Consider the following 18,544-nt stretch of genomic DNA (forward strand, 5'->3'; position numbering starts at 1 on the left):
AACGTACAACCATTAATGGCATAACCAGTATAAGAAGAAGCGAAAATATCTGCCTCAAAACAAAGTCGTTTTAATCTGGAAGAGATAGCTTCTGGATATTCTTGCAAGTCTTGAATGATTCGACCCTCAAACCAAACTCTAAAAGTCTTATTGTGCTCATTTGCAATTCACTTCTCGGTTTTATTTCGGTGGTTATCCCTTAAGAACACCATGTGTTCTTCGATGTATGGTTGTACCTCATCCTCGTTGTGAAGGACAATTGTGTGTGCAATATGCCACTTCTCTGTTGTCATATCTTGACAAACATGACCTCTAATCCCTTTTCCCGTCATCCAATCACTATGCCGACTCTTAGGAACCCCAAGTAATTCTGCATCAGATAAGTGAGTATAACAAAAAGAAAGTGCTTCGTCAATAATTGCACGCTCAGCAATACACCCTTCGGACCGATATCTATTAGAAGTGTAGGACTTGTACACTTTCATCAATCTTTCAAATGGATATTGATACCTCAAATAAACTTGCCCAAGATATCTAATCTCTCTAACCAAGTGTACAGTTAGATGAACCGTGATCGTGAAAAAAGAAGGAGGAAAATACATTTCAAATTGACAAAGAGAAGAAACAATTAGTTTTTGCAAGGAGACCAACTCTGAGGGATCACTTACTTTGTTGCATATGGCATTGAAGAAAAAGCAGAACCTACTTATAGCAAATCGAACATTTTTAGGTAAAATGGAACGAATAGCTACAGGTAGTAATTGTTGCATCAATGTATGACAGTCATGAGATTTTAAACCAGTAAGCTTGAGATCTCGCATTGATACAAGGTTGCTTATATTTGAAGAATATCCCTCTGGCACTTTAACACCATGCAAGCACTGACAAAACTCCATTTTCTCCTTTTTTTGAAAGCGTATGAGCAGCTGGAGGCAAATAAGAACTTGTTCCCTTTTCTTGCGGTGCTAGCTCAGGCCTAATTTTCATATCCATCATATCTTTCCTAGCCGCCTTGTTGTCTTTTGACTTATTTGGAACATTGAGAAGAGTGTTGATGATATTATCACATACATTCTTCTCAATATGCATAACATCTAAGTAGTGTCTTGTAGAGAGGACACACCAATAAGGAAGTTGTTCAAAAAGAGGACTCATCTTCTTATAACCACGAGACGCCAATTTGGAACCTTTCTTCCCATATGTAATCTGAATATCTTTTACCTTTTCATATACTTCATTCCCCGTTAATATCTTAGGAGGTGGACGATGTTCGGGTTTTCCATTGAACACTTTTTGTTGCCTACGATAAGAATGATCCTCTTCTAAAAACCTACGATATCCTAAGTAGGCCTGCTTCCGAGAAAATGTCAAATAGCAAGAATCTACATCTTCACCACACAAAGGGCACGCCTCCTTCCCATGTACCGTATGCCCGCAGAGATTGCCATATGCAGGAAAGTCAGATATAGTGCACAATAACATTGCTTTTAAATTGAATACGCTATTCTGATAGGCATCAAAAACTTCTATCCCATTATCCCATAATAATTTCAAATCATCGAGAAGAGGAGCCAAATTAACATCTATATCATTACCAGGTTCTTGAGGCCCAGAAATCAACAAGGACAACATCAAGTATTTGCGTTTCATGCATAAAAATGGAGGTAAGTTGTAAATACCTAAAAGTACTGGCCAAGTACTATGCTGACTACTCAAATTTCCATAAGGATTTATCCCGTCGGTTGATAATGCAAGATGGAGATTTCTCGGTTCTTTACCAAACTCCGGGTACTTAGAATCAATGTACATCCACTCTAACCCATCAGCCGGGTGTCTCAACTTCCCATCATTAGTTTTGGCAGTTTTATGCCATGTCAATAGCTTCGCATCTTCCTTATTCGCAAAAAGGCGTATCAACCTTGGAATTATTGGAAAGTACCACAAAACTTTTTTGATCCTCCTTCTTTTTATACCGCCACTCTTTACAAACTGTAGAGTGCGTGCATGTCTCATATTCTTTGCGATACAATATACAATCGTTAGGACATGCATGAATCTTTTCATATTTCATACCAATTCCTCGAAGTATCTTCTTTGCCTCATAAGTGCGATTGGGAAGAACATTATCTTCGGGAAGCACGTCTTTCACCAATTCTAGGAGGTCATTAAAACTCTTGTCGCTCCACCTATTTTTTGCTTTCAAATTATATAGCTTAATAATTGACGCCAATTTTGTGTATTTCTTGCAACTCTTATACAACGGCATCTCAGTATCTTTTAACTTATATAATACAATACTTATGTCCTCCAAATCATTTTCATTAAGGTCTTCATCATCATCATCTATAATGTCTTCATCAACATTTATAGACGAGTTCTGTTCTTCCTCATTGTCTCCAAAAAAATCTCCCCATATATTTTCAGAGTTATCATCAGACTCATCAACCGACTCCGAATTCATACCCAAATTCGGATCTTCCAGTGAATTAGAATCCTTTTCAATTAGATTGAAACATGTTTCTTTCTCCATCTCACTAAATTGGAGATTAATACCTTCTCCAATTCCTCCTTTTGTGATTCTAGATTCTCCATGAAAAGTCCAGCGTCTATATTTTGGATTAAAATTTCTCTTTTGTAAATGAGTTTTTACATCTGACAAGTTCATATAACTCATATTAAGACACATATCACAAGGGCACGCCATACTAGATGTGTTTGTCACATTCTCTCTAACAAAGGAATAAAATTCAGCTAGCCCGACATCATATTCTGGGTCACCTCTTTTCGCATCAAACATCGAAGTACGGGCCATAATTATCTATATAATCATATAGATAAACTCAGATGTGAAAGACTAACTGATTCTCTTCTTCACAGAATCAGAGATACGAACACAGGGACATGGAAACATGAAAACAGATTACTGAATGAGTTAAGTCGTTGTAGGCTGTTATGTTATAGAGTTTGTATCTTATCTCTTTATAATTTAGTTTATAGAGTTCGTCACTTTCCCTAATAAAATTCTTCTTACATTTTAATAAGATTGTTTTTTCTAATGTAAATTTCTATTACTCATTACTATTTTAATAAAATTCTTCTTACATTTTAAGGCTATTATGTCAGCACTTGCTACACCTAACAACCTGAAAGAAAACAATGACAGGAAGAAGCTCAATTGTTTCATTGTAAACCTAGACTACAGTGTGCTTAATCCAAGCCGTAATGGATTCTACACCTAATGCTCAGCACCGTTTCCACGAACCCGCCTCTTGGTGACTCCAGCCCATGGATCGGTTCAAGCCTTATGTAGGAATTTTCTATGGGAAGTGGGAGAAATCTATTCTAAAGCACCTTTGGTTGCCTGGTCTACACTTTGTAAAAGCATGGAACAAGGAGGGCTAGGTATTCCTGATGATAAGATATGGAATATAGCAGCTATAGGGAAACTTGTTTGTGGATTGCCAAGAAAAAAGACCATTTATGGATCCAATGGATGGACAAGATTTACATAAAAAATGTTCCTTGGATAGATTATACACATACCTATGCTAGCTCTTGGGTTTGGAGGAAAATTTGTGAAGTAAAGGATAAATTCAAATCTGCCATATTATAGGATAAATGGATGGATGATAAGGATTACTATACAATTTCAGAAGGCTAAAAATGACTAACCATGGATAATACGTTGAGGGTGCCTTGGTTTAAGAGTGTGTGGAATAAAATGATAATTCCTAATGGTTTTTTTCTTAATTGGCGTTGTAAACCAAAATATTTACAAAAGTGGAGCTCATTCCAAACTATTTACATGGAATGAGTCCACATCACCACTTTATTTTTTTTTACGGATTCTATAACATCTCGCCAACTCAAATAGCGAGAAGTATCTGATGTTTTATTTTTAGGAACCTCTCGCTCTTTCAACTGGAGAGAAGCTACTGGAGTAATTGCATAAACATGGCATGACTTGGTCAATGCAGTTCAAACATACGAAACCTAACATGTTTCAGTATTCCAACTTCTTCAGTGATTCGGAGTGGCACCTTCTACCTTTATGTAATCAATATATATACATAGACCATAGTTCATCTGCTTAACACGCAACATCTTGTCATCTTCATATGAATTTCCTACCATATATCTCATCACAATTTAAAATTTTAAATAGAAAACTAGGGTTCTTGTTAAGCCACATCCATGGATTCATTTTCTGAAATTAAGATTATGCCTACAGTAGACTTCGAGATTCGACTATGTGACGATGATCAACCATGTCAATTTTCTCTCAAGTTTGAGCTATCTGACATAGTACGACTGATGGATTCTACACTAGGTAATTACCCTTATCAGTTGTATCAGTATGACAATCCCCCGGAAGTTTTGTTTAGACTCCATGATATTATCAACAACAGTTATGACACTGCTATTATAACACTGCTATTGACTATGCTCTCTCTACATATTACAATCTGAAAGAAAGTCGGGTTCATGAACCAGTTAAACAAGCAATACGAGATGAAACACATTAAAAACTTCCTCGTTTTTTCAGAAATTCATTTGGGTTTATTAACATATTGACCACAAACTGAGTAGACGAAGAACTGATGGATACAAAGTCTGAAGTAGACGAAGAACTATCAGGAAATAATTATCAGCAAATTTGACCATGGAGCAGCAAAATTGATTTCATTGTTCAATTGATTTATGCAAATAAACGAACTATCAGGAAATAATTATCAGCAAATAAACGAATTCCTTTAAGCAAACAAACGAATTGATTTAAGCAATCAAACGAAATCAATTTTGCTGCAAACAAACGAATTATCAGCAAGTGGATTGAAAGTAATAAACGAATTAACAGCAAAGAAACGACAGGCGGTAATCGGCAAATAAACAAATAATCAGCAAATAAACAAATTATCAATTGATTTCAGCAAATAAACGAATTGATTTCATTGTTCAGTTATGGTATTTACGAAACCAATTTGTACTAAATAAACCATTTATCAGGTAACAGATGAAAAATATTACAATTGACACACCTCGGTAGGGAGATGAACGACATGCGGTGATTGGCGGTGAGATGTTGGTAGTTAGGGCGATGATGATGAAGACGGACGATGAACAACAGGCGGTGATCAGGTAGCGTTAGGGCGATTATGATTAAGACCGACGATGATTGAGGTTTATGGTTAATTAGGGTATAAAGCTGTGTTTGAATAAGGATTGAGTAACGTAGTGGGGAAGTTGGATCATCACTACTAAAAAATAAGAAGACGGTCTAGTTAATAACCCATCTTGTATTTTATTAAGAAGACGATTTTATTGACCAACCGTCCTTGTTATTTTTACAACGATGACGGATGTTCTAATTAACCGTCCTAAGTATGTATTTACAATGGCGCCAAAATTTATGGTCGATATAAGACGGTTCCGTCCCCAACCGTACTCTAAAGGGCGTCCTCTTTGAGAGTAATTGTAATAGTATAAGTTCTTCACAATCTCCGTGAACTTTCCAAGCTGCTCATCAAACTTAGGCTTAGCTTGGCGACTTGGGAATGGAAGTCTAATCACAATAGGATATTTCTCGGTTTCCTTAGCCTTTTCTTCATTTCCCTTCTTTGAAGAGTCATTGTTTGTTGTCTCTACCACCTTAGGATTTCTCCTTAGTGGGTCAATCACATCACTTTGCTTGTCATTCTTCTCAATAATTCCTTCTTGAATTTACACCTTTAGTCCATCATATCTAGTACCGCTCCTCAAGTGGATAGCATTGACGGTTTCATGTCTTGTGGGAGGGTTGGCTTGAGGAGGTAATTGTCCCTTTTGTCTTTGGGAGCTAGAAGATGCTAATTGAGATAATTGAGTCTCCAACATTTTGGTGTGGGCAAGGATATTATTGATGGTGGTTTCTTTGGCTTGGCTATCCCTTTGCATTTGAGCAAAGAAATCTTGTTGGCTCTTTTGCATTTGGAGGACCGCTTTTTGAACATCAAAAGCTTGGTCATTGGGTTGATTATAGTATGGTCTTTGAGTAAGATTTCTCATTGGAGGTGGTGTGTATGTGGGTTGAGGGTTTTGGACATTTTGGCTCTTGTATGAAAGGTTTGGATGGAATTTAGTATTCTCATTATAGTAGTTGGAATAAGGGGTGCCATTCTTCTATGCTTGGAAAGCATTCACTTTTTCATTTCTTCTCCTACATTCGTCTTGATCATGTCCCAAGGTTCCACAACTTTCACATACTCCATTTGGGATTGAGGATGATGCCATCATAGCATTGACATGTTGTTTTGGTGATTTGGAAGCTTCATCAAGCTTAGCCATAGCCTTTTCAAACTTCAAGTTGATGGTGTCGATGTGAGCACTTAGTTGAGCACCTAATTGTGTGGTGGAATCCACCTCACACTTTCCTCCTCTAATGGCCTTTAGGGGCCTACTATATGGGGAATTATGAACTGCCATCTCTTCTATTTTGGCCCATGTTTGGTTGTCATCAACCTCGGTGAACCCCCTATTGAAGCCTATATTAAGCACATTTCGTGAGTTTTCATATAAGCCATTCTAAAACTGTTGAACAAGGAACCACTCAGTAGGTCCATGGTGTGGACAAGAACGACAAGTATCCATAAATCTCTCCCATGCTTCATATAATGATTCCTCATCCCTTTGCTTGAACCCGGTGATTTGGGCTCTCAACATGTTAGTCTTCTCTGGAGGATAGAACTTCTTGTAGAAGGCAAGTGCTAACTTCTTCCATGAATCAACACAAGGGGTAGCCTTGTCTAGGCTCTTTAACCATTGCTTTGCGGCACCGATCAAGGAAAAAGGAAACAACACCCATCGAATTTGATCTTGGGTTACTCCGGTTTGAGAGATAGCATCACAATATTCACAAAAAGTTTCCATGTGTAGATGAGGATCTTCACTAGGCATCCCTCCAAATTGACTTCTCCGAACTAGTTGTATGAATACAGATTTGGTAATGAAATTACCGGTTAAGTGAAGTGGTATTGGAGTACCATTTGATAGGTTCTCCTCGGTAGGTACGGAATGAGATAAAAATTTGGGCATTGTGGGTTGATTTTGTGGTTGGTTTTAAATTGGGTTCTCCTCTCCTTCTCTTGCAAAAGGGTTGGTAAACACAACACTATCCAATTGGATAACACCGACGTCCAAAAGTTCTCCAATACCCAAACTTGTTGAAGCCCCTCTAGCGGTTCTTCTAATATTGGTTAAAGTTCATTCAATTTCGGAATCAATAGGTAAAGGTCTACCTTATGATCTCCTAGACATGCAAAAGGAAAACAACTAGAAAACAATTAAAACTACCTTGAGGAGTTTGACTTCCCTAAGGTTAAGAAAGACACAACTAAAAACAACAAAAGATAACAATTCAATTAAACACCGTCCCCTGAAACGGCGCCATTTTTGGTGCGGTTCGAAATTTTGTCGTCTAAGTCAACCAACCAAAACAATATTTATAACTAAACAAACTACTCTTAGTAGAGTGGTAAGTAAAGGTCGGATCCCAAAGGACAGGTATTGAATTAAGTTATCGGTTGTAGAAATATATGCCTTAGGTTTGTCACAAATTGGGTTGAGATATGGGGTATCAAGCTACACTATTATAACAATGAAATGTAAAGAAAGCAAAACAAGCAACTAAAGTGGGGGGTTTGTAAATAATAGATTAAGGCACTAGGGTGTTATGGGTTCTGATCGTGAGCGTGTCGTTGTACACCCAATCAAAACACATTTATAATACTCAATAAACAACTAGTTACTGGTAAGTCGAGGTCGATCCATGGGACGGTGTGCTTTGTGTTCTAAGTCTATCTATCTCAATTTATGCTAATGTCACAATTTGTTTGGGTTTGTAGTTGTGTTCTTAGACTAATGCAAGCAATAAAGTATAATAAGCAATGAAATAAAGGATGTAAACAAATGATTAAAAGTGCTAAGGTATCATGAGTTCATGAGGGATTCATGGGAGTTGACCATACAAACGTGTTCGCAAAGTTGAAAGCAATTAATGTTGTAAAGGAACCAAGTTGGTTTATGTCTTACGGTTCTTAGGAAGAGTTGGGTCCCGGAGCCGAATCAATTAGATTGTACAACACCTACAAGTCGACTTACTTTCCTCCTAATCACTTCCATGCATGGTCTAACAAGACTCGTGTTGGTTTATATCTTACAAGTCAAGTTGAATAGATAAGAGATGGTTGTAAATGCAAGGATTCACAGGCTTAGCATTTCATCAAACATGACATGTGCATAGGTTGACATTACAACAAACAAGCAATCTTAGTCATGGAAACATATTAAATTAAGCATGCTTATTCCCCATGTTTGTTCCCTTATTTACCCATTAATCCTAGCTAAAGGAAACTACTCACTCATTATCATGGAAAACATGTCATTAATGGTGTCAATCATTACAACAAGTATAAACATGATGAGAGCTTAAGGAAATACAATAAAGAGTAAAGAGTAAAGGAATTATACCAAACTTGAGATGATTCCCAATAATAAAGCAAGAAATAAAAGAAGAGAACTTGATTGATTGATGAAGGATTGTCAATCCTCCAATAATAACCCAAATAATCTTCAATTACCCAAAAGTAATAAACTTGAACAGTAATTAAGGAGAGATTAATGTGTGATTTGTGGAAAGGTTAAAGAGTAATCTATTCTAATCTACTCCTAATCTAATCTAAGAGGAATTTATAATGTGGAAGCCCTCCCTTGATTATCATCAAAATGGGGTATTTATAGTAGTGCTTCATTAGGTTAACTAAGGCTAAATTAGTAATTAACAATTCTAAGTTCTAAGTAGGGAAACGCAAGTATTTTGGAGAGATGCGCATCCTTGCTGAAGACGCCGAGGGACGCTCGTACACAAGGGTAATCCGCTCGGATTCTGGGGCACTTGGACGAGCGACTTCCTGCTTTGGACGCTTGGATTGCTGTTCAGAACGCTTCCTCTCGTATACTTCTTATTCTTGCAATATTGGTCTTTAGTTCTTTCCTCTTCTTCCATACTCGTTCAACCAAGATCGTCAATGTCCTTCCAAATAAGCTCAAGAGACGGGAATTTCCGCCTAATTGTCTGCTTTCTACAAAACATATGAAATGCACTAGGAAAGCAAAATAGAAAGCATTTGACGGACAAAATGGCTATAGAATGTTATATTAGTATGCAAAATAGGCTCAATTAGGGGACTAAATGTGCGCAAATATGAGTCACATCAAATATCCCCAAACCGAACCTTTACTCGTCCCGGGTAAAGAGGTGACAAAAACTAGGACCTTTATTTAAACTATCCTACTAATATAACCGATATGAGACAATTAGCGGGTCTCACTCCGCCCTTTCAGCTCACAACAAGACAACCATGAGGTAGGATGCCTTCTTGCAAGGCAAGGTGGGTCTTGCCAAAATGGCGACATATCCAATCATTAAAGCACACAAAATCGAGTAATGGATGCATCTGCAAAAAGAATAGCCACTTTCCTCATCTAAGTGGCGGAAATTATCTAAAGGGAAAGCAATTCAAGGGTACACACTCCTTCATAGATATGGTTTCATCAAACTACTAAGCCTAGAAGGATACCAATAAATCACCTCCAAGTTGTGTCAAGCTAGGGTACCTTTGTCCTCAATCGTTAAATGCTTTTGTCAAGAGTAGACTCCCTATGGTGTTAGAAACACTGGAGGATCGCGGAATTCCCCTTCTTGCCTAGACAATAAGAAGGGTCGTCCCCTCTCTAGCATGCACAAAAATGGATACGATAGATAAAGGGATCAATAGTAATTGAGTTTCATTTGGGAGTTTGGCAATTCAATACTTGACAATTTTTCAACTTTTGCATTTTCTTTTGAACATTTTCAAAGTCACCCCAATTAGTAATGAGGGTGCCTTATTTTTGAAGCATATGAGTTTTCATTTTTGTTACTCCTCTTTTCTTTTGATGCATTTGCAAACTTTTTGACTTTTCATTTCATTTCTTGAACTCAAATTTTGAACAATTTTTGTGCCCATTCCCTTTGATGACAAAATGTATGGTAGAACATGGATGAATGATGGTTGCATGGTTTCAAGGGTCACCTTGGAATAAACGGTAGCCAATGAGTTATCACACCACAAGGTACTCTTGACTAGGCCTTAATCCATGGGTCAAAGGATACTAGTATGACACATCCTAGGGTGTTTTACAAGTATTCTAACAAGCAAAGTCTTAAGAAGAAAAAGCATCTACTAGGGCCTATATACACTTGTCAAGCTTCCCAAATAGACGGTTTCGCAAAATTTTTCCTAAATGCAAACTACATGCCATGATGCAACTAACATTTATACATCCTAATGCATATGCTTCTACTAACTAATATGCCAAATAATCTAAATGCAATCCTAAATTCACATTGTTTATACCGCATCAATAAAAATAAAGCCACATAGTCCTTAACATAAAGAGGAAAAAGGAGATTGGAAAGATCATACCATGCGGTCTTCAATATCCTCATGTCTCGGATGTGGCGTAGTCGATCAATGTGAAAAAGGATGAACAAGGACAATATATACAAAACAATATATACAAGACTACGCTACAAAGGAAGTGAACATGTTTTTGGATTTTTCAATTTTTCAAAATTTTTATGGGTTTTGTTTTTATGAAATTAAAAGACATATTTTTGGGATTTTTCAAAATTTTCAATTTTTATGCATTTTTGGAATATAAATTCCCATCCCCCACTTTATTTTGGACATTGTCCTCAATGTACATGTAGGAGTAGGAATGAAAAAGAAATAAATGTTTTTGGATTTTTTTTTGATTTTATGGAAATTAAAGTACAAATGCAATGGTATGATATGAATGAATACATGCTCTAACTAAATGCAATTCTATATGACATATATAACAAATGAAGGCAATCTAAACTATACTATGTGATGCATTATTTCTAGTAAACTATGGTCACCTATGATCAAACCTCCCCAAACCGATTTAAACACTATTTATAGTGTAGAAAGAAATAGGTTTGGTCGTTAGTGACTATGCATGATCTCTAGTCTATGTGCAACTAACTTTATGAATCATGTGAGATATAATATAATGCAACTATACTATATGAACTAACTAATGTAAATTGTAAAGAGACGAGCGGATTCTGTTGAGGACGTTCGGATTCTTGGTCAGGGAGAAATCCCAGATTTTAATAGAAGCAGGACTAGCGGATTGGTTGAGACAAGCAGATTTCTCATGAGACGCTCGGATCTTCAGTCAGAGAAAAAATTTCCTTTTTAGCTCTTTAAGGACGAGCGTCTTTCTCACAGGATGCTCGGATTGCAGCCAAGACGAGCGGATTCTTTCCTAGACGCTGGGATTGCCCCTGTACCTCACGGATTCAGTTCCACCCGTGGGTATTCCGTAACCCAAGTCATTCCGTCTTCGTTCCTTTGATCTTCATTATTGTGGGGGCACTACGAAGGCTTGGATAGCCTAGGCAATTGCTATCCCCACACTATGTCAAAACACTACACATCAATAAACATATAAGTCCCTCCCTCACTTTCTCTCAAAATGATAATCTTGATCAAAGCATAAAAATATAAATCCAAAATTGACAAAAATGAAATACAATAAGTAAAATGCAAGTTAAGGGGTTAGGATATTTACAAATGGTGGTTTAGGTAGGACTCCACCAAACTCTCATTCATGTATGAGATGTCAAGGCGGCATAGCCAAGGTGTTGTTGATGTTGCTCAAGAACTTGAAGAAGTAATCGAAGGCTTGTTCATTGTCATTATAAAGATCTTCAATAGACCTTTGCATATGTTGTTCTTCATTGTGGTGACTTGAGTTAACATGGTCACCAAAGCCTTGGTCTTGGGTCATAGCATTACCAATATAAGGATTGAATAACCCTTCAAACTCATCATCCCATAAACCGCATACTTCATTAGCTTGCTTCCCAATAATGTCATGAGTTGATGAGAACAACACCTCTTCCTTCTTGTCATTATGGCCGATGAGGCCTTCTTCTTCTCTTGCCATGAGTGGTGGTGAGCTATTCAAGCTCTCATTCTTGTTAAAACTTTCTTGCTCTTTGGATAGAGCATCTTGGAGATTACCCATTTTATTCTCCCATATGGGCGGTGATTCTTTACCCATAGCTTGTTCTTTGCATTGAGATTCCAACTTCTTCCTATCACTTTCTCGGCTATAATGATCAATCATGAAACATGGCTCATGTAAGCGAGGAGCTCTCATTGTCTTGTCAAGGTTAAAAGTGATTGTTTCATCTCCCACTTCAAGTGTGAGCTCTCTATGTTTCACGTCGATCATCGCTCCCGTGGTGTGTAAGAAAGGTCTTCCTAAAATGATAGGAATGTTGGAGTCTTCCTCCATGTCAACAATAACAAAGTCCACCGGGATGAAGAACTTGGCAATTATTACCGGCACATCCTCCCATACCCCTAAAAGTGTCTTCTTTGATCGATCCGCCATTTGAAGTGTGATATTAGTGCACTTGAGTTCTCCCATTCCTAGCCTTTTGTACACCGAGTATGGCATGACACTCACACTTGCCCCAAGGTCACATAGAGCTTTGTTGATTGTAGTGTCGCCAATGGTGCATGGAATAGAGAAACTTCCTGGATCCTTGTGTTTTGGAGGTGAACTTCCTTGTAGGATGGCGCTACTCACCTTGGTGAATGCAATAGTCTCTAGCTTCCGGATGGATTTCTTCTTTGTGAGAATATCTTTCATGTATTTTGCATAGGCCGGAACATGGTTAATCAATTTGGTCAATGAGATTGAGACTTCCAAGTTCTTTACAATCTCCATGAACTTTCCAAGTTGTTCATCAAACTTAGGCTTAGCTTGATGACTTGGAAATGGAAGTCTAATCACAATAGGCTCCTTCTCCTTAGCCTTCTCTTCATTCTTCTTCTTTGAAACTTCTTGAATGGTGGTGGGTTCTTCTTCTTTTTTAGAGTTTTCAACTCTTTCCTTGTCACTAGCATTCACAACATCTTCATCAATGGGCCTCTTTGGCCCTTCATACCTTGTACCACTCCTCAAATAGATGGCACTCTGATGTGACCATAATTAGAGCACATTTAGTCCCCGAATTAGCCTTGTTCCCATGATTTTTAGTGCATATTTGGGTCATTTATTGTCTTTAGTTCTTTGTTTTGCATATTCTTTGAGGTTTTGATCCCTTGGTAGGAAAGGAGTGCAAACCTTGCATTTTTATGGCAAAATGAGGCTAAATTGATTGAATTCAATGACCAAGCATCAAGAAGAGACAAGATTAGAAGGCCTTTGTACATACTATGGTAGATGGGCAATGATGAGAAAAGATCCTTGCATCCCCGAGGAAATCCCCAAGGATTCTATGAAGAAAAAGGAAGAATAGAAGAAGAAACGAGACTGCACAGCAATCCGTGCGTCTTCCCCAGAAGACGCCCGTCTCCACCACCAAAATCCGTGCGTCTTCACCCCAAGACGCCCGTGCAAAAGACCCAGAAGACGCCCGTCTTCACTCAAGACGCCCGGGAAGAGATCACCAAATCCGCCCGTCCCGTGCTAAAGACGCCCGGATTCTCAGGCAGACCCATTTCGTCTTCTTCAAGCTTCAAGGAAGGATGCACATCTTTTTCTAGAGACCGGAGTATCCCTAGAGACCGGAGTCTTTCCAAAAAGACCGGCGTTTCCTTAAGTAGGGACTTAATCGTCATTTAAGCCCTTAGTTAACCCTAATTCATCTACCTAATCCCCACTATAAATACCCCATTAGTCTAATTAGAAGAGCATGTTCTTCTTAGCAATCTTTAGTGTAGTTAATATCAATCAAATCTCTCTTTAATCTTGTAATCAACAATTAATCAAGTTTTAATACAAGTTTTATTTCCTTAATCTCTCTCTTGTTCATCCTTTATTTTGGGTAATTGAAGATTATTTGAGTTATTATTGGGAGATTGACAACCTCTCAATCAAGCATCAAGTACTTCTTTTATTCTTTGCTTTATTATTGGAATCATTAGTAGGTATAATTCTCTTAATCCCTCTTTAATTATTGTTAATCACTTTCATTTATTCATCATGTTTCACTTTGTTGGTATGATTGACAACCTTGCTAGCATGTTCAACATGATAATGAGTGAGTAGTTCCTTATCTAGGGTTAATGGGTAATTAGGTGAAACCAACAGGGGGAATGATTCATGCTTAAATTAATATGCTTTCATAGTTTATTTGCTTGCTTGTTGTGATTTCAACTCATGCACATGTTATGTTTGATAAAATGTGAGCCTATGAATCCTTGCATTTTTTTTACCCATCACCTATCTTTTCAATGAGACTTGTAAGACATAAACCAACTCGAGTCTCATTAGACCATGCATGTTTTTGAGTAGGCAAGACTAAGTCGACTTGTAGGTGTTGTACAATCTAATCGATTCGGCTCCGGGACCCAAACTTTCCTAGGATTGTAAGATATAAACCAACTCGATCCATCACAACAATAATTGCTTGCTTATAATTTGAGAACATGTCCGTATGATCAATTCCCATGAATCCCTTATGACCCCATGACACCCTAGTGCTTTTTATCAATTGTTTACATCCCTTTTAATTCATCTTGCTTGTTTACTTTCATTGCTATTTAGTTTAGTGATCTCCTACATCAAACCTCAATTGTGACACCCCTAAGACACCACTAGTTACAATAGAAATCTCATCTCAATTCCCGTCCCTTGGGATCCGACCTTTACTTGCCTCTTTACTAATTGTAGAGTTGTTTGTGAAGTTATAAATTGTGTTTTGGTCTAGGTGCTCCTAACGACAAGTAACCGAAAGATTTAGTAAAAATATCTCGACCAAAAATGGCGCCGTTGCCGGGGACGGTGTTAACTTGATTTAGATTTTTTCTTATATTGTTATTAGTTGTGTCTTTCTTTGCCTTGGGGAAGTAAAACTCCTCAAGGTTTTTTCTAATTATTTTCAAGTTGTTTGATATTTTTCAAGATGGACCTTATAGATTGTTTTGTAGAGGACCACTTAAGTATACCTTTCTTCAAAGATCCCATGCAAGCATTGGAAGCCTTGGAAGCAAGTGAGGCTAAAAATATGTATTGGGAATTGGAGGTAGATCTTTTTGAGGCCGCTCTAGCTAACAAAGAACTTACTCATGCACAATCCGAATTAGTGCATAACATCCTTGTGGAAGCATGTCAACCTATAGAGGATGAGCAATCCATCCTAGAAGACATTTTACAAGCTCAAGAGCAAGAGGAATCCATCATGGAATTTGAATGTGATGAGATTGATGAGAATGAAGAACAAGTTGAATATGCCATGAGAATGGAATGTCTAATGGAGATGGAGCAAATTCTCAATGAAACTCCAAAGGAGGAAAGTGAGGTACAAACTCCTACTCTAAAACCCCTTCCCCCAAATTTGAAATATGCTTACCTTGATGAATCAAAGACCAAACCCGTGATTTTTAATGATAGACTTGATGAGAAACAATTGGGAAAATTGCTTGATGTGTTGAAACAACATGAGAAGGCTATAGGTTATAGTCTAGATGACCTTAAGGGGATAAGTCCCAACTTTTGCATGCATAGAATTCATCTAGAGGAGGACCATAGACCTACCATTCAACCTCAAAGAAGATTGAACCCCCACATGCAAGAAGTTGTCAAAGGAGAGGTTATGAAATTACTTGATGCGGGAATCATATATCCCATATCGGATTCTTTGTGGGTTAGCCCCGTCCAAGTGGTACCTAAAAAGGGAGGTACCACGGTAGTGACAAATGAAAAGAATGAACTAATACCCACAAGGAAGATCACCGGTTGGCGTATGTGCATTGACTATCAAAAATTGAATTCCGCAACAAGAAAGGATCATTTCCCCCTACCATTCATTGACCAAATGCTTGAGAGGTTAGCCTCCAACAAATTCTTTTGTTACCTTGACGGGTATTCGGGATTCTTCCAAATCCCTATACACCCGAATGACCAACATAAGACCACCTTCACATGCCCTTATGGTACTTTTTCATATAGGAGGATGCCTTTTGGTTTATGTAATGCTCCCACCACTTTCCAAAGATGCATGATGAGTGTCTTCTCCGACTACCGAGAGACCATAATGGAAGTTTTTATGGATGATTTTAGTGTTTATGGAAATGACTTTGACTCATGTTTGCATAATCTTTCTCTTGTGTTGCAAAAATGTGAAGATGTTAGTCTTGTTTTAAATTGGGAAAAGTGTCACTTCATGGTCAATGAAGGAATTGTTTTGGGTCACTTAATTTCGGAAAAGGGCATCGAGGTCGATAAAGCTAAAGTTGAGGTGATAGAGAAACTCCCACCTCCCGTGAATGTTAGAGGGGTGAGAAGTTTTCTCGGTCACGCGGGTTTCTATCACCGTTTCATAAAAGGTTTTTCAAAAATAGTGAAACCCCTCACTCAACTCTTGCTTAAAGATGCCCAATTCCATTTCACTGATGAGTGTGTTGAAGCCTTTAATAGAATCAAGGAAGCACTAATCTCTGCACCGATCATTCAACCTCCAAATTGGGAACTACCGTTCGAGATTATGTGTGATGCTAGTAAGTACGCCGTTGGAGCGGTTCTTGGCCAACGGGTAGGAAGAGCTCTTCATGCCATCTACTATATAAGCAAGACTCTTGATCCCTCCCAAGTGAATTATGATACCACCGAGAAGGAGCTTCTTGCCATTGTCTATGCTTTAGACAAATTCCGTTCCTACTTACTTGGATCCAAGGTGATTGTCTTTTCGGATCACCGTGCTCTCCGACTTCTCTTGATAAAGAAGGAGGAAAAACCAAGGTTGTTGAGATGGATTTTACTTCTTCAAGAATTTGACTTGGAAATAAAAGACAAGAAAGGAGCCGAAAATGTAGTGGCGGATCACTTGTCAAGGATCCGGTTTCATGATGAACATGGAGAAACCCCGATCAATGACTCATTTCCCGACGATATTTTGATGGCCATTCAAACACAACTTGAAAGGCACATCACCCCATGGTTTGCCGATTATGCTAACTATATTGTTGGAAAAGTACTCCCTCCAAATTTAAACCACAACCAAAGAAAGAGGTTCCTATTCGAAGTAAAGAGGTACTTTTGGGATGACCCAAACCTCTACAAGGAGTGTAGTGATGGGCTCTACCGGAGATGCATCCCTCAATGGGAAGTCCAAGGAATCTTGGAAGGGTGTCACTCATCACCCTATGGTGGCCCCATGGAGCAAGGAGGACCATTGCAAAAATTCTTCAATCGGGCTTCTATTGGCCTACAATGTTTCAAGACACAAGGGAATTCATTATTCATTGCGATGCTTGTCAAAGAACGGGGAATATCTCTTTGAGGAACGAAATGCCACAAAGGGGCATTCTAGAGGTGGAGATCTTCGATGTTTGGGGGATCGACTACCAAGGTCCCTTTGTGACATCCAATGGGAATAAGTACATCCTTATGGCCGTAGACTACGTCTCAAAATGGGTGGAGGAAATTGCCACTCCAAATGATGATGCAAAAACGGTCACCAAAATCTTCAAGAAAATAATCTTCCCAAGATTTGGAGTTCCTAGAGAAATCATAAGTGATGGAGGAACGCATTTTCATGAAAAGAAACTCGCATCTCTTTTGACCAAATACGGTGTCCAACATAGAACCGGCTTGGGATATCATCCTCAAACAAGCGGTCAAGTTGAAGTTTCAAATAGAGAAATCAAGCAAATCCTTGAGAAAGTTGTGAACAAGACCCAAAAAGATTGGAGCACAAAGCTTGATGATGCTCTTTGGGCTTATAGGATGGCCTATAAGACTCCCATAGGAGCCTCCCCTTACAAGATTGTCTATGGAAAAGCGTGTCACTTGCCGATCGAATTGGAGTACAAAGCTTTTTGGGCAATCCGAGCACTTAATCTTGATCTCAAATTGAGTGGTCAAAAGAAGATGATTCAAATTCAAGAGTTGGAGGAATTCCGAATACAATCCAATGAGAATGCCAAGATTTACAAAGAAAGGACGAAATTGCTCCATGACAAGAGGATTAGACAAAAGGCCTTGCACAAAGGGGACAAAGTCCTTCTATTCAATTCCCGCTACCGACTTTTTCCGGGAAAGTTGAACTCTAGATGGATGGGTCCCTATGTGATAACCGAAGTTGGAAAATATGGAGATTTTGAAATCAAGGCAGATGATGGAAGCAAGTTCAAGTTCAATGGTCAAAGGTTGAAGCCATACTATGAGGGAGCATTTATTGGAGAGGTCGAGGTCACCTACCTCGGGCCTTCTCATCCTTGAAAGAACCATCAAAAGGGAGAGTTTGGTGGAGTCCTCCCTAAACCACCACTTGTAAATATACTAACCCTCTAACTTGTATTTATATTTTTTATTGCATTTCTTTAATCATAAACATAAACTCTATCCATGAGAGTAAGTGAGGGAGGGTCACTAACGAATTTTGAATGAAGGAAGGAACAAATCTTCAAGTGTGGGG

General features: G+C 38.3%; 1 protein-coding gene and 1 non-coding gene across 2 annotated transcripts; one reads left to right on the forward strand and one right to left on the reverse strand.

Annotated features, from left to right (window-relative positions):
* Nucleotides 1-864: 864 nt before the first annotated feature.
* On the reverse strand, nt 865-2,812 carry LOC141632075 (uncharacterized). Its single transcript, XM_074444658.1, has 2 exons — nt 1,991-2,812; nt 865-1,893 (listed from the first exon to the last, which is right to left on the reverse strand). The coding sequence occupies exons 1-2, from the start codon at nt 2,810-2,812 to the stop codon at nt 865-867; spliced, it is 1,851 nt and encodes a 616-aa protein (XP_074300759.1).
* A 3,779-nt stretch (nt 2,813-6,591) lies between these two features.
* Nucleotides 6,592-6,699, forward strand: LOC141635830 (small nucleolar RNA R71). The gene has a single exon (XR_012540488.1). It is a non-coding gene; the product is annotated as a small nucleolar RNA R71 (small nucleolar RNA).
* The last annotated feature ends 11,845 nt before the right edge of the window (nt 6,700-18,544 follow it).

This window comes from Silene latifolia, chromosome Y (assembly GCF_048544455.1).
Source record: "Silene latifolia isolate original U9 population chromosome Y, ASM4854445v1, whole genome shotgun sequence".
Lineage (NCBI taxonomy): Eukaryota > Viridiplantae > Streptophyta > Magnoliopsida > Caryophyllales > Caryophyllaceae > Silene > Silene latifolia.